This window comes from Notechis scutatus, chromosome 2 (genome assembly GCF_049901735.1).
Source record: "Notechis scutatus isolate UNSWTSFEM ecotype Mainland chromosome 2, rNotScu1.2, whole genome shotgun sequence".
Taxonomy (NCBI): domain Eukaryota; kingdom Metazoa; phylum Chordata; class Lepidosauria; order Squamata; family Elapidae; genus Notechis; species Notechis scutatus.
This window is the reverse complement of record NC_142010.1, coordinates 264,861,165-264,887,534: the sequence shown is the minus strand read 5'-3', so window position 1 is coordinate 264,887,534 and position 26,370 is coordinate 264,861,165. Positions and strand designations below refer to the sequence as shown.

General features: G+C 44.6%; 1 protein-coding gene across 20 annotated transcripts in view; it reads right to left on the bottom strand.

Annotated features, from left to right (window-relative positions):
* The window catches only part of CELF4 (CUGBP Elav-like family member 4), an 823,187-nt gene that overhangs the window by 9,275 nt on the left and 787,542 nt on the right, over positions 1-26,370 (bottom strand). For all 20 annotated transcript variants that reach the window (XM_087958740.1, XM_087958742.1, XM_087958750.1 and 17 more), the window contains one exon: positions 23,368-23,535. In XM_087958740.1, the coding sequence (XP_087814866.1) occupies positions 23,408-23,535 (128 nt within the window). In that variant the 3' untranslated portion in view covers positions 23,368-23,407. The remainder of the gene's footprint in view (positions 1-23,367; positions 23,536-26,370) is intronic.

Genomic DNA, 26,370 nt, shown 5'->3' with positions numbered 1-26,370 from the left:
CAGAAGATCCGGTAGCCTAGGCTACAATCTCCACAAGATAAGCATGGAATGTGCTTTTGGCCTCCATCTGCTGCACTGCTCCCTCAGGCCTTCCTCCCCCTCCTTCTTGTGGCAACTCGGAAACAGGCATAGGAATGCTTTACGAGTTGTCACAATGAAACTTTATGGCTTTATGGAGGAGAAAGCTACGAGTTGTGAAAAAGAGAGGAAACCTCAGGAATGTTTCTTTTCAAATCCCCCAACCCCACCCCCGGTTCTTTGAGCAAGGGAGGAGACACACCACGTTATGAAGGTAGCAATAGTTAGAGAACGCCTTTGGTACTCAGCACACCAAAAGCGGAAGATCGGCTGCCCCTGTTTTAAAGCGTCTACAAAACACAGCAGAGGGCCACAACAGAAGCAATGTCTCATACATAACTCCCTTTCCCCCGGGGAGTTCCTGTATGTTGAGAACAGGGTTCATGTTAGCAAAAAAGAAAAAGAAAGAAAAAAAGAAAGAAAAACAAGGAAAGAGAAAGAAAGAAAGAAAGAAAGAGAAAGAAAGAAAGAAACAAAAAACAAAAAACAAAGAATCACCATAAGGGTTAAGAGAGTTGCTGTGACATAAACTTTTGGGAGGGACTGTGTAATCCAATTGATCGGCTGTGTGAAATGTTCTAGAATAATGTATTAACTAAGAATGAGTTCAGATTAAAAATCTCTGAAGCAAGTGTCACTCTATCTTTTTTGTCGGTTATCATCTGTCTCCCTCTCTCTGTCATCTCTTTATCTATCTATCTATCTATCTATCTATCTATCTATCTATCTATCTATCTATCTATCTATCTATACATCCATCCATCCATCCATCTATCATCTCTCTCTCTGTCTATCTCTGCCATTATCCCTATTTCTCCCTCTCTCCTCCATTTCTTTCCCTTTCTTACTCTTTGTGCCATTATCTATAGTATCTCTGCCACCATCTATTCCTATCATCTATTTTACCCCTCTGTCTCTTATCTATGTATCTCTATATCTATCTATCTATCTATCTATCTATCATCTATCTATCTATCTATCTATCTATCTATCTACCTACCTATCTACCTATCTATCTATCTACTATCTATCATCTATCTGTCTGTGTCTCTGTCTATCTATCTATCTATCTATCTATCTATCTATCTATCTATCTATCTATCTATCTATCTACTATCTATCTATCTATCTACTATCTATCATCTATCTATCTATCTATCTATCTATCTATCTATCTATCTATCTATCTATCTATCTATCTATCTATCTATCTATCTATCATCTAGATCTCTCTCTTTCATCTCTCTCTCATCTATATACCTAATCTATAATCTATTTATCATTTATTTCTGCTGTTATCCATCTCATCATCATTTCTATCTACCTAATCATTACCCCTCGTTCTCTACTTCTCTATGCATATACTGTTACCTATTATCTATTTTATATTTATCAAGTATCTATCTATATCTCCATCATCTTACTCACTCACCCATGTGACACTGTCAATGCCCAGAAGAACAGGAAGGAGGTCTTTGAACTTGCAAAGAACTCAAGAATTCTCTTGGAGAAGACCTTCCCAATTCAGATCTTTGGACATTTACAGTTTGGATGGCATGACATTCACTGATTCTCTCCCAAAAGATTTAAATGATGACTTAATCATATCAGTTACTGATTTAGCCCAGGCTGACCAGCTGCAGATGAAAAACAAAATTTCTCTTTTTCTCTTTCTCCCCGCTCCCTCTTTCTCTCCCTCCCTCTCCCCCCTCTGCCTTTTACCTCCCTTTTCCTCCCTCCCTCCCTCTCATTCCCTCCCTCTCTCTTCTTCAATTCCTCTCTCCTTCTCTCTCTCTCTCTCTCCCTCCTTCTCATTCTCCCTCCTTCTCACCCCTTTTTCTCTCTCCTACTCTCCCTCTTTCTCTCCCTCCCTCTCTCTCTCTCTGCCTTTTTCCCTTCCTCTCTCTCCTTTCACTCCCTCCCTCCCTCTCTCCCTCCCTCTCTCTCCTTCAATTCCTCTCTTTCTCCCTCCCTCCTTCTCCCTCCCCCTCCCTCTCTTCCTTTTCTCTCTCTGCCACTCTCCCTCTTTCTCTCCCTCCCTCTCCCTGCCTTTTCCCTCCCTCTCTCCCCTTTCTATCTATCTTTCTATCTTTTCCCTCCCTCTCTCCCTTTCTATTTCTATCTTTGCTGTTTATTCTAGAATACAAATCTAGCACATTTGCTAAGTTTATGCGTCAATATATTCAGGAAGCCCAGAAAACAGGCTAGCTTAACTCAGTGACCAGCTCAACTACAGGTAGTCCTCGACTTACAATGGTTTCATTTAGTGACCATTCAAAGTTACAACGGCACTGAAAACAGCGACTTGTGACCATTTTTCACGCTTACGACCGCTGCAGCATCCCCAGGGTCATGTGAATAAAATTCAGATGCTTGGCAAGTGACTCACATTTACGACAGTTGCCGAGTCTCCAGGGCCATGTGATCCCCCTTTTGTGACCTTCTGACCAGCCAAGTCAGTGGGGAAGCCAGATTCACTTAACGACCGTGGGACTAATTTCACAACGGCAGGGATTCACTTAACAAACATGTTAAGAAAAGTCATCAAAAATGGGGCAAAAAACTCACTGAACAAATTTCTCACTTAATAACGTCCATGTTGGGCTGAATTGTGGTCATAAGCTGAGGACTACCAGTGTGGGCATTGGTGCAGATATACCTATTTGATACACCGTATCTAATGTTTCCCTAATGAAGCAGATAAATTTACTTTTCGTCAAGAAAACGCCTCTGCAGAAAAGTCCCACATTAAGGTAAACATTCTACAAAGGAACGATTGAGTCTGTCATCTGCACCTCTATAACTGCCTGGTTTGGTTCTACAACCCAACAGGACAGACACGGACTTCAGAGGATAATTAGGACTGCAGAAGAAACAATGGCTACCAACCTGCCTTCTATCGAGGACCTGTATACTGCATGAAACAAAAAGAGGGCTGTGGAAATATATACAGACCCCTCCCATTCTGGACACAAACTGTTTCAACTCCTCCCCTCAAAACGACACTATAGAGCACTGCACACCAGAACAACTAGACACAAGGACACATTTTTCGAGAACGCCATCACTCTGCTAAACAAATAATTCCCTCAATGCTGTCCAACTATTTGCAAAGTCTGCACTACTATTACTGTTAATCTTCTCATCACTCCTTATCACCCATCCTCTCCCACTTGTGAATGTAGGACTGTAACTTTGTTGCTTGTATCCTTATGATTTATATTGACTGTTTCCTACTATGATTTGATTGCTTATTGTACCCTATGACTATCATTAAGCGTTGTCCCTGATGATTCTTGGCTCTTGATGAATGTATCTTTTCTTTTATGTCCACTGAGAGCATTTGCACCAAGACAAATCCCTTGTGTGTCCAATAAGTTTTTTCCACTGGTGAATTGTTCTAACTGTCAGGAAATTCCTCCTTAGTTCTAAGTTGTTTCTCTCCTTGGTTAGCTTCCACCTGTTGCTTCTCGTCCTTCCTTCAGGTGCTTTGGAGAATAGCTTGACTCCGTCTTCTTTGTGGCAACCCCTGAGATAATGAAACACTGCTATCATGTCACCCCTAGTCCTTCTTTTTTTATTAAACCAGACCTACCCAATTCCTGCAACTGTTCTTCGTCTGTTCGCTATCCCTTCTTCCCCTCCTAGATCAAGGAACCCTAGAAATTCTAGAAAGTCTAGAGCAGGGGTGTCAAACTCAAGACCACCCGGGCTGGAATTCAGCCCGCAATGTGGTCTACCCAATGCAAAGAGGAAACATGCCAGCAGTTTGGGAAGTGGCATCAAGTTGGCCACACCTACAGAGTCAACCATGCCCCCCCCCAGCCCCCCCGAGGTCAACCATAGCCCTGATGCAGCCCTCAATGAAATTGTTCTGACCCAAACCTTGTTCCAAGGAAACAAACATGAAACAGAGGTAACAGCAAAACGTTTTAATGGTTCTTTACGAATTCTGTTCCTTCCCAGTTAAAAAGCTGTTTCAAACTAATTGTCTTTGATAAGAACGAGCCTTGACAAGGTTGTGCAAGGCTGCCAAGAACACTAGATAAAGTTTACTAAGAAATATTTCAAACACAAAGAGTCTCCAAACACCAACCAAGATATTCCGAACGTCCACGAGGCTTGAGTGCAAAAACTTATTTGCTTCCTGCAAAGAGCTCCGGTTTCTCGGCTGGCTTTTATCTCTTAAGGGAGGGGCCATTACCTTGCAGCCTTACTCCCGAGTCGTCCATGCTGCTGCAGCTGCTCTTTCCTTCGAGCAGCCCTGTGTGCACGCACACTGGGCACAGGCTCCTCGGGGGCCTCTTCATCACTGCTGCCAGCCTCCACAATCTCCGAAGGCAGCACTCCACTCCCTGATGGTCCTGGCCCCATCCCTGCAACACACACAGGCCCCTCATCCGAGTCCTCGCTCTCCGAGACCTCAGCCGTCCGCACCTGCTGCCGGCGAACCACAACAGAAATTGAGTTTGACACCCCATGTTTAGGCAGTCACTTATCTGAAATAGTTTAGATTTTCCTGATTGAGTAGGGGGCTGGACTAGAAGGCCCCTTCCAGCTCATTCATCCTATTCTTTTCTAAAATAATCTTTCAACTTCAGTGGAAGATGATAGCATTGACTTCGTTATTGTTGTTCTTATCGTTCCTGGCCAGCAGCTTCAAATCGCCTTCAATTTGCTACGTGGCACAATTAGCTCCAAATATTTTTGACTCTTTTTTTAAATTGCACTAAAACTAGGATGTCCCGCCAGCTAAAAAGAACGAGGTGAAAATTAGCGTCCCTCTACACTCGAGACCGATTGCAGCCTCTCATTGCTCCATATGCTTTCACGGACCTATTAATTATTCAACTTTTATTAATTTCCTCCCCCCGCCTTCCTTCTTTTTTTTAAAAAAATATAAAACTCCATTTCGAACTATATGCCTGATATTAAATGATTGCCTCAATGAAACTTGGATTGGTATAGTAGAAATAAACATGAGCACATCTTCTACAATTAAAAGGAAGCCGCCGGTATAAACACAAATCTATTTTTAATCCCTTTGCTGTAGACACCCATCTAAGTATCTGGGCTGATTCTCAACCTGGCTATAAATACATGTTAATTAATTTCAAGATGTTAAGTTCAGTCTGCTTAAAAAAGAAAAGAACATAACACTCATACCAGAATAAACATAACTGATCAACAAAAGTGGACTCGTTTTCTTTTGTTAAACACAGTCACAACCCAACATGGTTTCCTCTGACTCTTATTTGTGAACCTGGTTGGGGAAAAATTCTTAACCTTAACCTTAATCTTAACCCTCTGTAAGGCACAAAGAGTTGTGTTCTAGTTAAATTGATGTTAGATAAGAGTTAAATGCAATTCAAGAGAGCTTAGACCTAAACTGCTTGTGGGAACAGAATGATTCCAGACTGATTTCTCGCTTGACTCCACCTCCAGCTCTGTTTGGCCTTCTACATCATCGTCTTCTCCAGTAGAGTTTATACAGAGGTTAGGATCAACCACAATGCCACTGAAAAAAAGTGGCCTATGACTGCTTTTCACACTTACGACAATTGCAGCTTCCCCATGATCAAAATTCAGTCGCTTGGCAACCGACTCATATTTACGACGGTTGCAGTGTCCACGTGATTTCCTTTTCCAAACTTCAGACAAGCGAAGTCAATGGGGAGGCCAGATTCACTTAACAACCAGGTTAGTGACTTAACAACAGCAGCGGTTCACTTAACAACCGCAAGAAGAAAGGCCCTAACGTGGAGCAAAACTCACTTAGTGACTTTCCCGCTTAGCAAGTTGGGCTCAATTGTGGTCGTAAAGCCACAGGACTATCTCTGGGTCACCTCTTCGTGGTCCTTTTTGATTCTTCTGGGCGCCAGCGGGGAAAAACCAACTGGCAGGTAAGGGGTATCATGTGCAATTCATTTAATAACGGGCCTGAGATCAATAAAATCAGTGCTGGGCTGCTGGGAGGTCGCAGGGGTTCAGGAGAGCCCCTGGCTAAGATTCTGTGCAGTTCAGAGAACCCCCAAATCCTACTCCTGGCTGGCCCCGCCCACCCCACCCCGCCCGTCCCAGGAGCCCCCACGCGGCCCATTTTGGATGCAGGTAAGTTCAGGGAGTGCACGGAGGCTTGGTGAAGGCCGGAAATGAGCCCATTTCCGGCTTCCAGAGAGCCTCCGGAGCCCGGGGAGGCCGTTTTCGCCCTCCCCGAGGCTCCAGGAAAGCCTCCGGAGCCGGGGGAGAGCAACCCCTCCTGCTGTGGTGCAGGAGGCCGACTAGGCCACACCCACCATAGCCACGCCCACCTAGCAACTGGGCAGAGAACTCCTTGATCAAATTTTTGAAGCCCACCCTGAATAAAAGGGATATTCAATGGCAGGCCTGCAGGTGTTGTGTTGGTGCCCACAGGGGAAACGGAGAAGACCGCCTGAAGAGGAATGGAAAGGAAAGAAAGATGGCATTACGGCTGAGATGCCTTCAACAGTAAAATGCTCCCGTAATCAAAAGGCTGAAAGCTAACAGAGTCTTCCTGCTTCTCCATTTTTTCTTTCCAAGGGGTGTATGGAATTTGAGGGCTGCTTGTATGTGTGAAAACAAACAAACAAACAAAAACTTCCCTGGGTGGAAAATGTAAGAAATAACACAATCACAGAGTTGGAAGGGACCTTGGAGGTCTTCTAGTCCAGCCGCCTGTTCAAGCAGGAGACCCTATACAAGTTCAGACAAACAATTGTCCAATTTCTTATTAAAAACTTCCAGTGATGGAGCACCCATAATTTTGTGGGCAACTTGTCACCCTGATTTAATTGTTCTGTCAGGAAATTTCTCCTTAATTCTAGGTTGCTCCTCTCCTTGATTAGTTTCCATCCGTTGCTTCTGGTTAACTAACAGAATAACACAGTTGGAAGGGGGTCTTTGAGATCTTCTAGTCTGACCCCTTGCTCCAGCAGAAGACCTTATGCCATTTCAAATAAATGGCTGTCTTAAAAACTCTAATGATATATTTATATATAAATTAAAAAAAACTTGATTAAAAAAAAAACCCTTCCAGTGATGGAGTGAGTATCCACAACTTTTTTTTGTAATGTGGTGACCAAAACTGGATGCATTATTCCAGGTGTGGCCTTACTAAGGTTTTATCAAGTAGTATTAATACTTCACATGATTTTGATTCTGTGCCTCTGTTTATACAACCAAGGATTGTAGTAGTTTTTTTGGGGCCACTACCGCACACTGCTGGCTCATGTTTAAGGGATTGTCCACTGGGACTCCAAGGTTCCTCTCACAGTTACTGTTTTTTGAGCCAGGTTTCATCTAATCTGTACTTGTGCCTCTGGTCCCCCCCGCCCCAAATGTTGTGGTTAGCCGGCAGCAGGTGCGGACAGCTGAGGAGAGTGAGGACTCAGATGAGGGACCAGGACCATTAGGGAGTGGACTGCTGCCTTCAGAGATTGTGGGGGTGGCAGCAGCGATGAGGAGGTTCCCGAGGAGCCTGTGCCAAGTATGCGTACGCGCAGGGCCGCTCACAGGAAAGAGCAGCTCCAGCAGCACGGGCGACTCGGGAGTGAGGCTGCAAGTTAATGGATCCTCCTTCAAGAAGATAAAAGCCAGCTGTGAAGCGAACATTCTTTGCAGGAAGCAAAGACATTTTGAAACTCAGCCTTGTGGACATTACAGTATCTTAAGTTGGTATTTGAAGACATTCTCTCTCTCTCTCTCTCTCTCTCTCTCTCTCTCTCTCTCTCTCTCTCTCTCTCTCTCTCCCCTCTCCCCCCCCAGCTCTACTCCTCTGATTCGGCTGCTGGAGGGACCAGTGGCCAGTAGGCTACAACAATTTAAGTCCTGAGCTTGGACCTTCAATTTCTGGATTCTGCTGTAGGCTCCATCAAGAAAAAAAAGCTTTTACTTATTTATTTATTTATTTACTTTTTTCTGACAGATTTTGAGAAACGAGAGCATCATCTGCCGGCTCGGCTTTTTTTTTCTTTTTCTTTTGATGGATTTGGCATGAGCCAAATGAAATTAAGATTTCAGCAAACAAGGCTTACTTCTGCATTGGCACCAGAACAAATGATGCCAGATAATTGCTCGACTCCGTTAGCTTATTCTTTGCTCAGTTCGCTCCATCAGTCTCTCCAGATTATATTTTCAGCCGAGTTTAATGAACATCATTTATTAAACTAACACCGGGGTTTTGCTGGGGCCTCAGACAGATGTGTGCATGAAAATGAATCATTTCTTTAAATTGGATTATTCTGACTGAGAACAGATCTCTGCCATTGCATGGGAGGCAAAGAAATAGGGATGGTTTGCTTCTAGCCGTGGCGATAATCGGGTTTGGGGTCCTGCAGAGCTCTTGGTGGGGACATCTGCACCTGGGCCAGGAGACCCCCATCTCCCCCAGGAACAGAATAGGATCAACTGAGCAAATTCAGTGTTGTGAAATAGGGCAAACAAACTACATTTAGGAATATGGATTGTAATCCTGATCGACAAAGATCTCTGTTTATGTTTGTCGCCTTGAAAATTATTGGGTTTGGTGAGGTATTATGTGCTCTCCGAGGAGGAGGAAGGAAGAGGAGGAAGAGGAGGAGGAGGAAGAGGAAGAGGAGGAAGATGGGGAGGAGGAGGAAGAGGGAGAAGGAGGAAGAAGAGGAGAAGGAGGAAGAAGAGGAGGAGGACCTCTGGGGTCCTTGGTGTTCTCTGAGCTTGGTTGTTTTCTTGCAGACATTTCATGACCCAAGTAGGTAACATCATCAGTGCTAGAAGGAAGTGGGGTTTGTGGAGAAGAGGGGGAGAAGGAGGAGGAAGAGGAGAGGTGGAGGAAGAAGAGGATGGAGGAAGAGGAGGAAGAGAAGGAAGAGGAGGAAGACATGGAGGAGGAGGAAGAAGAGGAGAAGGAGGAAGAGGAGGACTCTGGGGTCCTTGGTGTTCTCCAAGCTTGGATGTTTTCTTGCAGACATTTCATGACCCAAGTAGGTAACATCATCGGTGCTAGAAGGGAGTGGGATTTGTGGAGGGGAGGAGGAGGAGCTGCCAGAAAGTCCAGTTGTCCCTTGAAAAAGCAGCCTTGAGGTTCACCCCTAAGATCTGACCCTACTCAGGACTTCAGCTACATGAAACTAGAACAGCTGGCAATAGGTTTTTTTTTTAAAAAAAAACAACAACTCATGGCTTAATCCTCTCCTTTGGGGTGAAGGACCATAAACTTCATCCAGTTGTGGTCGCCCCAATATAAAAGAAGATGTTGAGTCTGTAGAAAGAGTGCAAAGAAGAGCAACAAAGATAATTAGGGGACTGGAGGCTAAATGATGAATGATTGAGTATGTCTACTCTATTGAACAGAAGGTTTAGTGGGGCGGGGGGATATCTTTTCCAGTAATTGAAGGGCTGTCACACATGAGGGAGGTCTTTATTTATTCTCAAGGCACCTGAGGGCTGGACAAGAAGTAGTAGATGGAAGATAGTTCAAGGGAGAACCAACCTAGACCAAAGCAGGAATTTCCTCAAGGTGAGAACAATGAACCAATGGGATAGCTTGCCTTCTGGAGTTATGGGTGCTCCATCGCTGGAGGTTTCAAGAAACGATTGGACAACCGTTTGAGTGAGATGGTATACCTTCTCCTGCCTTGAGTAGGGGTTGGACTAGAAGACCTCTTCCAGCCCTAGAATTTTATGTTCTATGAAGGACTTTCATGTCTCAACAGGGTACTGAATCTAGGTCTTGAATCTGATCTCCGCTGATTCTCACTTAAGTGATCAATCAGTCAGAACAGAGCTGGACGGGGCCTTGGAGGTCTTCTAGTCCAACCCCTTGCTCAAGCAGGAGACTCTAAACCAGGGGTCCCCAACCACCGGGCCCCGGACCGGTACCGGTCCGTGGATCATTTTCTACCGGGCGCCGGTTTGCTTGGCGCCGCCATCTTGTTTCGACGAGAAAGTGCTTCCAGGTGAGCTTTTCCGGTTGGAAAGCGGCGTTTGGGTCCTGAAGGAATCCTCGCGGCTTAATTTCATCGAGGGGATGGGGCGGCTTGAACGAAGAGCCGTCCCGATGGCAGAGGAGATTAAGACAGCACAAAAAGGTACAAAGGAGGAGTTGAAGGTGGCGGGGAGAAGCGGGGACAGCTGGCTGGCTGGTCGCTCGGCTCGCCTTGCCTTGTCATGCGTGCTGATGCCGGTACCGGGCGCGGATCATTTTGTGATGCCGGTACCGGGCCGTGGCACAAAAAAGGTTGGGGGCCACTGCTCTAAACCATTTCAGACAAGTGACTGTCCAGTCTCTTCAATAATTCCAGTGATGGAGAACCTACAATTTTTGAAGGCAAGTTGTTCCACAGTTTAACTGTCGTCACTATTAGGAAGATTCTCTGTAATTCCAGGTTGCTTCTCTCCTTGGTTAGTTTCCATCTGTTGCTTCTTGTCCCACCTTCTGGTGCTTTGGAAAATAAGTTGACCCCCCCCTCTTCTTTGGGGCAGCCCCTCAAATACTAGAATACTGCTATCATGTCCCACCTAGTCCTTCTTTTCTCTAGACTAGCCAGACCCAAATCCTGCAACTGTTCTTCATATGTTTTAGTCTCCAGACCTTTTAATCATCTTAGTTGCTCTTCTCTGCACTTTTTTTTCAAAGTCTCAACATCCTTTTTGTAATATGGTGACAAAAAACAAACACAACTCAAAAGAGTTTTAACACAGTTCATTTCCAGATGTTTCAGCCCCTTTCAACTCTTCATGACCTCATGGTATTCTTCTCACTAAGATATGCCACAGCAGCCCTTTCTTTGAACTCTTCTATGTCCCAACTGGTACCTCAGTCAGTGGTAGCATCAGGTCACCTTGCCTTCTATTGGAATTTTTTTCAAATGCCTTTTTTTTTGTTTTTTTTTCATGGGTCAGGGTCCCTTCAACTGCTTCTTGCCCTTGCAATTTATGTGCCCAATATTGAATAGCTTCATTAACTGGTGCTTCTAGTCAGCAAAGCAGGTTTACTTCATCTAATATGAATAATTCATTCTCGTGGTCCAAGATATTTTCAACAATTTTCTCCAACACCACGATTCAAAAGCATCCGTTTATTATTTTGGTGCAACCTTCAGAAGATGCAACGTTTTGTAACAACTGAGAAAATACAGCTTTGGCCACCCAAGTCAGAGAACACAAAAGACCCCACTCCTCCTCCTCCTCCTCCTCTTCCTCCTCTCCATCCCCACACCTTCTCTAATGATGTTGCCTCCTCCTCCCAAGACCCCACAGTCCTTCACAACAACCAACATCCTCTCTTCCTCCTCTCCATAAACCCCACACCCTTCTAACACTAATGATGTTGCCTAGTTGGGTTGTGAAACATCTGCAAGAAAACCACCAAACTTAGAGAGCACCAAAGACCCCACAGTCCTCCTCCTCCTCCTCTCTTCCTCCTCCTCCTCCTTCCTGCAAACCCCCTCCCTCTAGCACTGATGATGCTACCTAGTTGGGTCATGAAACATCCACAAGGAAACCACCAAGTTTCGAGAGCACCAAACTACAGTTATTCTCTTCCATCCACTTCTGTCATCTGTCAAAATCCTTCTCATCATGGATGCAAGTTTACAAAGTACTTGTTATATGTGAAAATTACATATTGTAAGTTACACCAGAGAAAATGAAGAACAGAAGAGAATCCATGTTTATCCGATATATGAACTATTCAATGATTACTGGACAGTTATATAACTATATCTAACAAACGTATTATGTTTTGTAACTTGTTATGTTCTAAAAGTAATATGTCAAGTTCTTGGCTGAAATAGGGGTCTGTAATTTTGGCTTACAGATAGATGTGAGAGATATTGGGTCAGAATGACCCAGCGGAAACCTGTTAATGATCCATTGTGTTTAGATGGACAAAACAGGAAGACATGGCCATGAGATGATGGTTGTTCTAACCCACACCCTTTTCCAACAAATCAAATACAATCCAAAAGGAACAGAAACCTTGTAATGCTTTTACAAAATAATTAGCTGTGATAAGCACACGCCTTGCCAAACTGTGTGAAGCTTGCCAAAAGATAACAGACAAGAAATAAGTTGCAAAATAAGAATCTTCAAATATAAACACAGGATACTGGAATGTCCACGAGGCTGGAGTTTCAAAACGTCTTTGCCTTCTGCAAAGAAGGTTAGTTTCACCGCTGGCTTTTATCTGCTTGAAGGAGGGGCCATTACCTTGCAGCCTTACTCCCACTGCCTTACTGTAACTGCTCTTTCCTCAAAGCAATCCTGCACGCACGCACACTTGGCACAGGCTCCTCGGGAACCTCCTCATCGCTGCTGCCAGCCCCCACAATCTCTGAAGGCAGCAGTCCACTCCCTGATGGTCCTGGCCCCTCATCTGAGTCCTCGCTCTCCTCAGCCGTCTGCACCTTCTGCCAGCTAACCACAGCAATGGTTTGGGAGGAGTTAGGATGGAAAACTACCGAAGAAAGCCCCTAAAAACCCCTGAAGAAGCATAACAGGAAGAATTATGTAATCCTCTGAATGTAATATTCTATCAAAGCAGTAACCATTTTAAGGGTGGGGTCCATCTCCTGCTTGTTAAGGAGATGGGGTCCTATTCTAATATTTGCAAATATTCTGAATAAACTGAGTCTTTTTACGGTTCTTTGGTTGTCAAGTCTGTTTTTTAATGATGTTTTCTCATGTTACTCCTCTGTAGTTTGGGCTTTTATTCGTGTCACCTTTCAGTTTCTCCATGGCAACAGTGACCATTAAGGGGCTTCCACAAAGAAGACGGGATAAACTATTCTCCAAAGCACCTGAAGGCAGGAAATAATCAAGGGGAGAAGCAACTTAGAATTAAGGAGAAATTTCCTGACAGTTAGAACAATTAAACTTGCCTCCAGAACTTGTGGATGATCCACCACTGGAGTTTTTCAAGAAGAAGTTGGACATCTATTTGTCTGAAATGGTTATAGAGATTCCTGCTTGAGCAAGGGGTTGGACTAGAAGACCTCCAAGGTCCCTTCCAACTCTATAATGCTGTTAACTTTCCTCCAATCAGCTTCAAAGGCAACCTTCACTCCTACTACACCCCTTCTGCATCTCTGCCTTCAGCTTTACCATTTTTCATGATTGTCACAGCACTTATGAATCCATTCCCCCCCTCCTCAAACCCTAAAATTTATCACATTCATTGCAATTACATTTTCCCCCCATATCATCACCACCACCACTCTCCTAAGTATTGCCAGTAAAAACTTAAAACAGAAACGGCAAGCAACTTTAGGGTTTCAAGGTGAGGCTATTCAAAATGCTGCAGCATGGCGGTGTGGAATTTTACACACCCGCTGCAACCTGTTGTTATATGAGGTGCAGTCCAGGCTTGGGGAATTCGCTCCCATTTCTGAATTGTCAAAAGGCTCTGAGACAAACAGGGCAGCGCAGCGGTTAAGACACTGGGCTTGTCAGCTGGAAAGTCGGCAGCCCAGATTCGAGACCCGAGCGCCACACGATGGAGTGAGATCCTGTCTTTGCCTCAGTCCTGCCCAGCCAGCAGTTCGAAAGCATGAAAACACAAGTAGATAAATAGGTACCACTTAGGTGGGAATGTAACAGTCCTCAATGATGTCACATGCTGGCCACATGACTGCAGAAATGTTTCTGGACAGCACTAGATCAATGGCCTTGAAACGGAGATGAGCCGATAACAACTAACGCAGGGGTGGGCAACTATGGCCCTTTTATGAATTATGGACTTCAACTCCCAGAATTCCTGAGCAAGCATGGCTTGCTCAGGAATTCTGGGAGTTGAAGTCCATAATTCATAAAAGGGCCATAGTTGCCCACCCCTGAACTAACGGAATAAAATCCACAGGGACTCCTTTACCTTCGTCTCACTGAGACAAATAAATCAAGCTATTTAAAACCAACAGACAAACCCAACCTAACCTAAGCTTAAAGCTAAGAGGCTGACTTTCTATGGAACTGAATCCCTGGGACTTTAATTGACCTGCTGACCAGCTGTTTTGGCTAGGATATTTTAAAGGAGTGGAGAATTTGAACTTACATTTTTATTGCAAACTATTTTGGAATTTAAAGCAGGCTCATTTTCTACTAGACAATTCTCCTCCAGAAGTTTATACAGGTTGTCCTCGACTTAGGACCACTAGAAGAGAACATTACTGTGGAAAATACTCAAGGACAGAACCAAATAATCAAGGAGAGAAGCAACCTAGAACCAAAGAGGAATTTCCTGACAGTGAGAACAATCAACCAGTGGAACAGAAGTTGCCTCCAGAAGTGGTGGATGCTCCATCACTGGAGGTTTTCAAGACAGGGCTGGACAACCGTTTGTCTGAAAGGCTTTAGGGTTTCCTGCTTGAGCGGGGGGTTGGACTAGAAGACCTCCAAGGTCCCTTCCAACTCTCTGTTATCCTGTATTGCGAATCCAATTTAGGATGGAAGGGGATTGAGAGAGTCCTTTCAGTTTCTCAATTCTGAAATCTAGTGATAATGTGAGGATGTTCAGCCCAGAACCAGCAGCCTTAGCCCAAGGATAGAGTTAGTCCTACTAAAATATAAGACCTAGACTTAGTGCAGTAGAACTCCAAAGTTCAAGTGAAGCCATCAAGTTCAGCCTTCAATGAGGCAGAAAATGCGGGGTTCATGCCCCCCCCGCGCAACACACACAAGAAAGAGACAATTGTCCAAAGAGTCCCAGTTCTGTTTTCTAACTTTACAGTACAGAGTTGGAAAGGACCTTGTAGGTCATCAACTCCAACCCCCTGCCCAAGCAGGAGACCCTACACCATTTCTGACAGATGGCAATCCAATCTCTTCTTGAAAGCCTCCAGGGATGAAGCTCCCACAACTTCTGAGGGCAACTTCTGTTCCGTTGGTTGGTTGTTCTCATTGTTAGAAAGTTTCTCCTTATTTCCAGGTTGAATCTCTCATTGATCAGTTTCCATCCATTATTCCTTGTCTGGCCTTCAGGTGCTGTAGAAAATAGCTTGACCCCTTCCTCCTCTCTGTGGCAGCCCCTCAAATATTGAAAGACTGCTATCATGTCATCCCTGGTCCTTCTCTTCCCTAGACTAACCCGGCCCAGTTCCTGCAACCGTTCGTTGTATGTTTTAGCCTCCAGTCCCCTCACCATCTTGGTTGCTCTTCTCTGCACTCTTTCTAGAATCTCAACATTTTTTTTATGTTGTGGTGACCAAAATGCCGTATTCTAGGTCCGATCTTACTAAGGCTTTGCAGAGTAGTATCAGTGCCTCCTTCAATCCCTATGATAATGCGGCTGATTCCATAACTGTTCTTAACTCTCAAAAAAAATCTCCAGCTCCCGATTCACCAAGATGATCCTAAAATGGTGGTTCCCTCAAAAAGATTGGCAGCTCAGTTTCAGTGGGTGGATTAACAGACATGAAATTGGTTAAAAAAATATTCACGGCCGAGTACGCTTCCCTCCCTCTCGTCTAATGCCATAATAATAAAAAAGTGAGCCTTTGTCGTTCATGCTTGAATTTTCCAATATGAGCTCTGAATAACAAAAGAACAGAGTTAGAAGTAACCCCCCTCTTCTTCGTGGAAGCCCCTCAAGTACTGGAAGACTGCTATCATGTCACCCCCCTAGTCCAGGGGTGTCCAACCTTGGCAACTTTAAGACTTGTGGACTTCAACTCCCAGAATTCTCCAGCCATAGCTGGAGAGGAGAATTCTGGGAGTTAAAGTCCACAAGCCTTAAAGTTGTCAGGTTTGGGGACCCTTGGCTTACACTAATATTTGTATGTATTTCCCATCGCAGGAAACATACCCGTTTGGGGCAACAGTTAGGGGGTGTTTGCAAATTGGGGGGTGGGGGGGAGGAATTGAAAAAAATCAAAATGGTTGTTGTAACAATTACGCCACACTTGTTGGAAACAGGGGCGGGGCTTTGATTGAATGGTTGCGGTTGCCATCTTGAATTGTTTGACAATTTACAATGGTGTGCAAATGTTGTTTATCTCTATGTGCCTGTTGATGGCTTGATTTGTCTGCTAAGCTTCCAGGAATTTGCCAACATTTCTTCATTTAACTTGGTGTAGCATGCTCAGTGAGCTTTGCTGGCTGAGGAATTCTGGGAGTTGAAGTCCACAAGTCTTAAAGTTGCCAAGGTTGGACACCCCTGTGCCTAGTCCTTCTTTTCATTATACATAGTATAATGTATTATAATATTCATTATTATTTCATTTCACGCTGTATAATAAATACAATGATTCCCCCAAAATAAGACCCTGTCTTATTATTATTTTTTTGCCACAAAAAAAGGCACCAGGTCTTATTTTGGGGGATGCCATCCATTGACTAACCTCACTTGATGTAAGAAAGATACTTAATATATTGAATGACTCCTCTCATCCGGGACATCAGCTCTTTGAACTATTACCATCGAAGGAGATTTAGGGTATTAAGAACAAGGACGACCAGATTTAAGAACAGTTTTTATCAAGTGCAGTTTTGAGTTTGAATGCAGGGTCATAAGATTTTTGTGGAATTTAAATGGCTGAGAGTAATGGGGTATTTTTAAATTGCATAGAGATTATTGTATGGTTGGTTGTGTTTAGTTCAATTTTTTTCTTTCTTTTCTTTTAGTGGTGTTTGTCCAGTTTTACTTTGTGGAAGAGCACCTCATTTCGTTGCACCTGCTAGCGAGTGTAATGACAAATAAACTCTTATGTCTTATGTCTTGCATGCATTGCCCCCAGCTTCCTTTTCACTGTCAGAATCCTTCAGGAATTTCTTCTGTGGCTGGCAAGGCTTTCCTGAAGGTCTCTGCAGCTGATAAGAGAGCTCTGGATCGATCCAGAGCTTTGTTATCAGCTACAGAGGCCTTCAGGAAAGTCTTGCCAGCCTTGCCGGCCGCAGAAGAAATGGGCCAGCAAGGAAGGTGTCGGGGTGTGCAAGGCCTGGCTACAACTGTCCAAAGGCAAGTAGTAAGGCAGCTCCACTCCCCCCATGCTCACCGTAGCTTAATTTTTACCCGTACACTCTGGAGTGGGTGGGATCTTAATTAGGGCTTATTTTGGTGGTAGGGCTTATATTGGGCACATGTGTAAAAAATCAGACTAGGACTTACTTTCAGGGTAGATCGTATTTTCAGGAAAACAGAGTACATACACACTTCCTGCAACTGTTCTTCGTACATTTTGGTCTCCAGTCCCCTAATCATCTTTGTTGCTCTTCTCTGCACTTTTTCTAGAGTCTCCACATCTTTTTTATAATGGCGGTGACCAAAACTGGTTGCACGACTCCAATTCTGATCTTACTAAGGCTTTGTAAAGCGATAGTAGAACTTCTCCCGGATCTTGATTCTATCCCTCTGTTAATGCAGCCTAGGATTGCATTGGCTTTTTTTGGCAGCTTCCACATACGGTTGGCTCCTACTTAAATGATTGTCTACTGGGACGCCAAGATCCCTCTCGCCATTATAACCATTGAGCCAGGGATGTCCTATTCTATACCTGTAGATTTGGGGCATAATTTTGTGTCCCCTGAGTGTAGGCCAGGCTTTACAGAGTCAGAATAAATGGATTTGTCTAATGCACGAATCAATCAAATAGGACATTATTCTCACCACTGAAAATAATGGGGGAAAAAACAGATCTGCATTCAAATATGGCATTGAAGCCTATTAAAAAGATGCTGATGGGATTATTTAAGGTGTGTAGCTCGATGGAGTTTGTTACAGTGTTTGTTACAGTTCCTATAGTTGTCTTTTTTTCTCATTCTTCCCTCCCTTCTGAAGGGACATACTGTAATAGTAGAATAGCACAATAGGTAGAATTAGTGGGACATAATAATAACTTGCTATTTTGCTCCTGTAAAAATTAGAATTGCCTCTGCCATTTGCTTCGACCAGTAATCTAATTCTTGCTATCTTGCTTTTTTCTTTTTTTGGTATAACTTGGTACCTGGAACGGAATACGTTATAGTTTGGCAGGGTTACACTGGACAAATACCTGTGTTGCTAGGTATCCAGCCCTTCCTGTTCCTTGCTGCACAGCCAATGCAGAGCTACGAGGAAGGCACGTGCCAGGGAACCAGAATTGGTGGTACTGAGCTGATTTCTCTGGAGCTATAAAAGGACTCCATTCCTTCCCCAAGGTGTGGCCTTCCTTACACGTCTCTTTTTGTATATGTTTGGAATGGTTTACCCAGCTCTTTGATCAAATTAAATGCGGATTCTTTCTACAGAGGAATGATTGAGTCTGTCATCTGCACCTCTATAACTGTCTGGTTTGGTTCTGCAACCCAACAGGACAGACACAGACTTCTGAGGGTAATTAGGACTGAAGAAAAAACAACGGCTACCAACCTGCCTTCAATTGACTTGTATACTGCACGAGTCAAAAAGAGGGCTATGAAAATATCTACAGACCCCTCACATCCCAGACATAAACTGTTTCAACTCCTCCCCTCAAAACGACACTATAGAGCCCTGCACACCAGAACAACTGGACACAAGGACAGTTTTTTTCCTGAAAGCCATCACTCTGCTAAACAACTAATTCCCTCAGCACTGTCCAACTATTTAAAAAGTCTGCACTACTATTACTATTAATCTTCTCATCACTCCTTATTACCCGTCCCCTCCCACTTGTGACTGTATGACTGTAACTTTGTCGCTTGTATCCTTATGATTTATATTGACTGTTTCCTACTATGATTCGATTGCTTATTGTACCCTATGACTATCATTAAGTGTTGTGCCTTATGATTCTTGACTCTTGACAAATGTATCTTTTCTTTTATGTACACTGAGAGCATTTGCACCAAGACAAATTCCTTGTATGTCCAATCACACTTGGTCAATAAAGAATTCTATCCTATCCTATCAATCCTATCCTATCCTATCCTATCCTATCCTATCCTATCCTATCCTATCCTATCCTATCCTATCCTATCCTATCCTATCCTATCCTATCCTATCCTATTCTCAAGCCACTGCTTAAGTTCTTCGTTTGGCTCATTGTTGATTTAAGTGTATTGCCAAACCTCACATTTTCCTTCATGTACATTTCACACAGTCTTCAACTCATTTCCCAAAGGACCAACCATTGTGCAAACACCTTGAGTTCACTGGTTCTACTTCGGGGCAAGGAAGGGAGCAGACAGCTGATTTGGGATGATTTGGGGAAGCTAAACTGGATTCTGATTAGTTCCTGAGTTGGATTGAGAAATCCTAGCATCTTAGGTTACCTCGGGAATACGGCTTCCTGGAGATCTGGTGGATTTGGGCTCACTTTTTAGAATTTGGGTAATGAGGTAGCACCTGCACAAAGAGCAGACAAGGCCAGAGAGAGGTGGAAGGTGGGCTTCTTGGAACAGTGGTAGAATTGGGATCATTTTTTAGAATTTGGGAAATGAGATAGCACCTGAACAGAGAGCAGACAAGGCCAGAGAGATGAGGGCATAGTAGGAGAAATGCAACATGGAGAGTGTACTTTGCTTTTGGAAGGAGTCAAGAAAATATTTGCTTGGACATTTGTCCGAGAAAAGCACTTTCTAGAAGCTTTGCCACCAGAAAAGGACATTCTTAAATTCCAGGGGTCTCTTCTAGAAATTGCATAATTATATGTCAAAGTTAGAAGAACTCCGAGGTCTATCTAGTGTATCATTTGTCTGAAATGGCATAGGGCTTCCTGCTTGAGCAGGGGGTTGGACTAGAAGACCTCCAAGGTCCCTTCCAACTCTGTTATTCTGTTATGTTCTGTTATTCTCCATATTGATACCTGAACGTTCACGTCACGCTTATGAAAAGGATAAAATTCAACGGCAACCATGCCACTCTGATTCCAACCAGTAGTTCCTATTCCTAATAGAAGAAGGTGTGAGTAACCTGATATTTTAACTGGTGGTACTTTTGGAGCAAATACACCGCCTCAGTGGCAGAATGGCACTTAGCAACCCCTTAGCTTGCAACTGCTACTCAAGCCAGATTTGAGAAACGTCCACATTCTGCTAATAACTATTTGCTCCTATTTCTCTCCTCTCTGTCTACTCGCCTTCTCAACCATCAAAGTTGCTATTATGGAAAAGGATGAAACATACAACGCTGTGTAACAACAATTTGGGTGTATTCTGATAGCAGGAAAACAGTTAAACTAAAGGCACAGCTACCAACTCTGAACCTCTTGAGATGCCTTCAAAGATTATGTTCTGGAAAGTTTCTCATACATCCTGAAATAGTTTCTCCATTTTGGTCCCTGCAGTCACCACCAAGACTTTCAACCCATGCTTTCTGAGGCTATTCAGAAGACCGTCGTGGCGGAACCCAACCTCCCTTAATGTTCACGTCCTAAAGTTTGTCAAAGAATGGAGAATGTTTGGATGTGCTTCATAATGCCAGATCTGCATACTTAACTTCCTTCCTTAACCATTACAAGTCCACAGGTGTCTTTTACTAGCTTCTAGATTCATAAACAACCAACTGCACCCACCCCACGGCAATGAATGGGACTCCAGTTCCCATCTCTTTCTTGAGCAGTTGTGGAGGAGATATTCTCCAAGGGCCTGTATTGCACCTCTCTCCTCTTTTAACAACAGCAATGAAAATGAACATTGGTGATCAAAACTCTTTGTCTTGATATGACCGGATTAAAGATGGATAAGTGAGTTGTAATCATACGTAACTTAGGACAGTGATCCCCAACCTTTTTACGCCGTGGCCGGTACCGGCATCAGCTGGGCGCCGCCATCTTTTTGATGAAACGTGCTTCCGGTGAGCTTTCTACCCGGAAAAGCTCACCGGAGCGCTGGCGCCGCCATCTTTTTGATGAAAATGTGCTTCCGGTGAGCTTTCTACCGGAAAAGCTCACCGGAAGCACTTTTTCATCAAAAAAGATGGCAGCGCCCAGCAGCCAGCGGCCCGGTAGGACTTGTTCCACGGACGGCACGGTCCGCGGACCGGTGGTTGGGGCCCTGGCTTAGGAGAAGGATAACAGGAAACCAGAAATAGGAGCAACTGGGTTTGCTAAAGAGGTTTCTTTCCAAATAGGCTTCTGACATGTACTGGGCAAGCAACAATGTTATGGTAGCAACTTCCGCTTTTTATCTACCTTTCGTGCAAACAGCTCCCCTCCCTCCGGCTTGTATAAACGCCTGCCGAATAAAATCATTTGGGGTTCTTGCAAAAGAGCTGCAGTGGTGCAGGGGTTAGAATGCAGTACTGCAGGCTACTACTGCTGCTGACTGCCGGCTGCCTGCAATTTGGCAGTTCGAATCTCACCAGGCTCAAGGTTGACTCAGCCTTCCATCCTTCTGAGGTGGGACCCAGATTGTTGGGGGCGAAAGGCTGACTCTGTAAACCACTTAGAGAGGGCTGTAAAGCACTGTGAAGGGGTATATAAGTCTAAGTGCTAGTGCTATTAAGGGAGGAGCCACCTTTGTCCAGCTTTAAATAAACGTGTGGCTCAGAGTGAATTGAACTCTGCCTCTTTGCTCATGCCGAGAGTGATGTAGAATTCCTGCTTGACCTTGGGGATGGAGATCTGGAAATGACTCTCCCATTGCTTTTGGTGCCAGTTTCAAGGGATCTCTTTGGAAATTGCCCACTTGGAACCAGTGATTAAATGTGGTTTTTAAAAAAAGGGAGCTTGCAACAAAGAGGATGTGTTGAGAAATGCAAAATTCAGGGTATCTGAGGAGCGGATGGGATAAGCCCACCCCACGTGTGCTTGGGAAAGAGGCCTGGTATAGGTCCCCTCTGCTAAGGAACTAAAGTCAACGGTATCAAGCAGAAGGGCCTTTTCTGCTGTGGCCCCACCTCTTTGGAACACTCTACCATCGGAGGTGAAAACGGAACCCTCTCTTTTGGCCTTCCGGAAGGGTCTCAAAACCTGGGTTTGCTGGTTGGCTTGGGGCCCTGAGGTAGGCGCTCATCATTGGAGGTGGCTGATGGGATCAGGAGAACTCAGCACTGGAGGTGGCTGATGGGACAAGAAGACCTCACCACTGGAGGTGGCTGATGGGATCAGGAGACCTCGCCACTGGAGGTTGTTAGGTATAACATTGATACTAAATATGGTTTGGGTGAATAAATATATAAAACTTAGATATCATGGTTTAAGTGCTTATCACTTTAAGCACAATGCAGCAAGCAATTAGCCGATTAAGGGTGCGGTTAGAAGTTACAATATAAGGAAGCATTAGAAGCTGGAAAGCTGGCTGTCTGTAACTGGCTGTAACTGTAACTGTGTGCTGCTGCGACTAACTGTGTCTTGCTGTGACTAACTGTGATTACTGACTGTGAGTGCCTGTGACTGAACTGTTATTGTTTGCTACTGTTTGCTGATTTACTGCGTAAGTCTACTGAATATCCAGCGTTTGTTTCTCTGGAGAGTGAAACCGGAGGAGGAGAAGATATCTTTATCGGCTGATAAAGATATTGCAGGAACTCTTAACTTGGACTATACTAGTGAGTCTTACTGGATGGAAATACTGTGAATGACTTAATGGACTGAATGACAATGCTTAAACTCTAACTGGATTAAAAACTATTTAAACTACAAACAGTGTTTGTGTTTCAGTGTGTGTATACTCTGGGGCCCTTCCACTCTCGTTTGGCTTCCTGGCTTGACTACTGCTGCAATACTCTGCTAGGGGTTAATCCTCAAACCCTAACAGAGGTGGCTGATGGGACAAGAAGACCTCACCACTGGAGGTGGCTGATGGGATCAGGAGACCTCACCACTGGAGGTGGCTGATGGGACAAGAAGACCTCACCACTGGAGGTGGCTGATGGGATCAGGAGACCTCACCATTGGAGGTGGCTGATGGGACAACAAGACCTCACCACTGGAGGTGGCTGATGGGACAACAAGACCTCACCACTGGAGGTGGATGATGGGACAAGAAGACAGGTTGTCCCATCCATCTCTTAACTCTTGTAGGCATCTGTTTTTAATAGCCTTTTCATAGTGGCTCATTTTAATCTATTGATGACTTTGTTTTTGGCTTCTATAGTTTGGAAGCTGCCCAGAATGTTCTTGTAGGGGAGTTGGGCAGCATAGAAATTTAATAAACAAACAATAACAACAAAAAACAAACAAATAAATTTAAAAAACCAGTTCAACCTCGTATCTCCCCCACTATAACCCACTGCAATGTCTCAACCCTGTAGTGCCAAGTCCTTGAGGTGCTTCAGAAAGGGTTCTAGAAGGAAAAGGTAGAGTTTTAAAGAGGTTAAAAGTCACTTAGTGTCCACAACACAGGAGACACTTATGGGACAACAGGTGATGTTCCTTGCCAACCCCCAGCAGTTACCTGTGCTAGACCTTGCTTATCCAGTGTTTCCCACCATTCTTCAATAAGGACGGTTAGCATCCTTTGGCCTTTTCAGCTGGACTTTCAGCCTCTTCATCCCAATCTGGAAGCCATTCATGGCCTGGATGGCCGCTTGGGCGCTAGCAGGATTGTCAAAACTCACAAAGCCTGTCAAAACACAAGGAAGGTGCAGGATTTAACCAGCTGAAGGGGGGTGACGGGAACATCCCATGCTAGATCACTTCAAGGATGAACATGGAACAGGCGGGCAAGGAGCTGCCCCCTCCCCCGCCCAGCGCTTGATGCAGGAAACTTCCAGCTTCTGATAATGTCATGGCAGGTTTGAGTGAGCAGCGTTGGGAATGGAATGGGTCGAGCGTTCGCCTCAGCTGAAAGTTGGCCGAGAGGGAGGATGAGAAGCAAGCCATGGAAAAGTTAGATTTTTGAGGTGGAGGAATACACCAGATGGACCATCAGAGGGTCATTGAAATGGACAGTTCCTCTGCTGAAGGTATTCTTACAGAGGAGAGAAGGTAGGGGTGTTGCCAGGAGGGAGTAAAACATACGGTCGGGGTGGGATTCAACCGGTTCGGACTGGTTCGAGTGAACCGGTTGTTCTGGCGATGAGTTGGCCTCGTCCACCCACACCTGCCCTAGTCTGTCCTATATTTTCTTTCCTATATTCTTTCCTAGTCTGTCTTATATTTTCTTTGTTTGAAGCCCAGCTGATAGGCATGGAAGAACGGAGTGCCACGCTTCAGCTGTTTTACTCACCGGGGCCGAAGGTAAGGTAAGTCTTAGAGCTGTTTTCAAATGCACCACGTGTGCTCACCGAACCGGTTGTTACACCAGTTGAATCCCACCACTGCATACGATGAATGGTTGCAGGAACTGGGCCTGGCTAGTCTAGTGAAGAGAAGGACCAGGGGAGACATGATAGCAGCCTTCCAATATTTGAGGGGCTCCCACAGAGAGGAGGAAGGGGGTCAACCTACTTTCCAAGGCACCCGAAGTCCAGACAAGGAACAATGGATGGAAACTGATCAAGGAGAGACTCAACCTGGAAATAAGGAGGAGTTTCCTGACAGTGAGAACAATCAACCGATAGAACAGAAGTTGTCTTCGGAAGTTGTGGGAGCTTCATCCCTGGAAGCTTTCAAGAAGAGATTGGACTGCCATCTGTCAGAAATGGTGTAGGGTCTCCTGCTTGGGTGGGGGGTTGGACTAGATGAGCTACAAGGTCCCTTCCGACTCTGTTAATCTATAAAGGATCACAGTGAGATGTCCACCTCAAGCTACAAGATAATTTTCATAGAATCATATAATACTAGGGCCGGAAGGGACTTTAGAGGTCTTCTTGTCCAAAGGAAAGATTGTCCAGTCTCTTCTTGAAAACCTCCACTGATGGAGCAACTACACCTCCAGGAGGCGAGCTGTTCCACTAGTTAATCATTCTTACTGTCTGGCCCACCCAAAATATTGGTCCACCCAATTTTCATAACACCAAAACTGCTGGTGGTTTTATTACTGGATTAGCATTTGTATAGGTCACCAAGAAGGTGCTGTCCTTGATGGTTGGGTGGATAGCACGGGGATGACAAATGCAGGAGCCAGGATTGTATCTTGGATTTGGAGACCAAAGTAGGGATTCTGCCACATGAAAAGAAAAAACAACAACAACTATGTCAAGCCTATTTTAAGGCTTACAACCAGAGGTTCCCAAACTTGGCAACTTTAAGACTTGTGCATTTCAACTCCCAGAATTCTCCAGCCATAGCTGGAGAGGAGAATTCTGGGAGTTAAAGTCCTCAAGCCTTAAAGTTGTCAGGTTTGGGGACCCTTGGCTTACACTAATATTTGTATGTATTTCCCATCGCAGGAAACATACCCGTTTGGGGCAACAGTTAGGGGTGTTTGCAAATTGGGGGGGGAGGAATTGAAAAAAATCAAAATGGTTGTTGTAACAATTACGCCATACTTGTTGGAAACAGGGGCGGGGCTTTGATTGAATGGTTGTGGTTGCCATCTTGAATTGTTTGACAATTTACAATGGTGTGCAAATGTTGTTTATCTCTATGTGCCTGTTGATGGCTTGATTTGTCTGCTAAGCTTCCAGGAATTTGCCAACATTTCTTCATTTAACTTGGTATAGCATGCTCAGTGTAAACTCTAGGTTTTGATTGACTAGAATGATTTGGTTGTTATTGAACTGGCCTGAAACATTTAGAAACTTCTTCCTTCCTTCCTTCCTTCCTTCCTTCCTTCCTTCCTTCCTTCCTTCCTTCCTTCCTTCCTTCCTTCCTTCCTTCCTTCCTTCCTTCCTTCCTTCCCTCCCTTCCTCCCTCCCTCCTCCTTCCCTCCTCCCTCCCTTCCTTTCCTTCTGCCATCTCTCCCTACATGTTTTCCTTCCTTCCTTCCTTCCTTCCTTCCTTCCTTCCTTCCTTCCTTCCTTCCTTCCTTCCTTCCTTCCTTCCTTTCTTCCTTCCTTCCTTCCTTCATTTTTCTTCCTTCCTCCCTCCCTCCTTCCCTTCCTTCCTTCCTTCCTTCCTTCCTTCCTTCCTTCCTTTTTTTCTTCCTTCCTTTCTTCCGCCATCACTCCCTACATGTTTTTCTTCCTTCCTTCCCTCCCTCCCTCCTTCCTTCCTTCCTTCCTTCCTTCCTTCCTTCTCCTTCTACCGCTTCTCCCTACATCTGTCTTCCTTTTTTCCTTTCCTTCCTTTCTTCCGCCATCCCTCCCTACATGTTTTTCTTCCTTCCTTCCTTCCTTCCTTCCTTCCTTCTCCCTACATCTGTCTTCCTTTTTCCTTCCTTCCTTTCTTCCGCCATCCCTCCTACATGTTTTCCTTCCTTCCTTGTGCCTTCCCTCCTATGTTTTTTCCTTCCTTCCTTCCTTCCTTCCTTCCTTCCTTCCTTCCTTCCTTCCTTCCTTCCTTCCTTCCTTCCTTCCTTCCCTCCTTCCCTCCTTCTTTCCTTCCTTTCTCCCTCCCACTCTCCCTCCCTCCT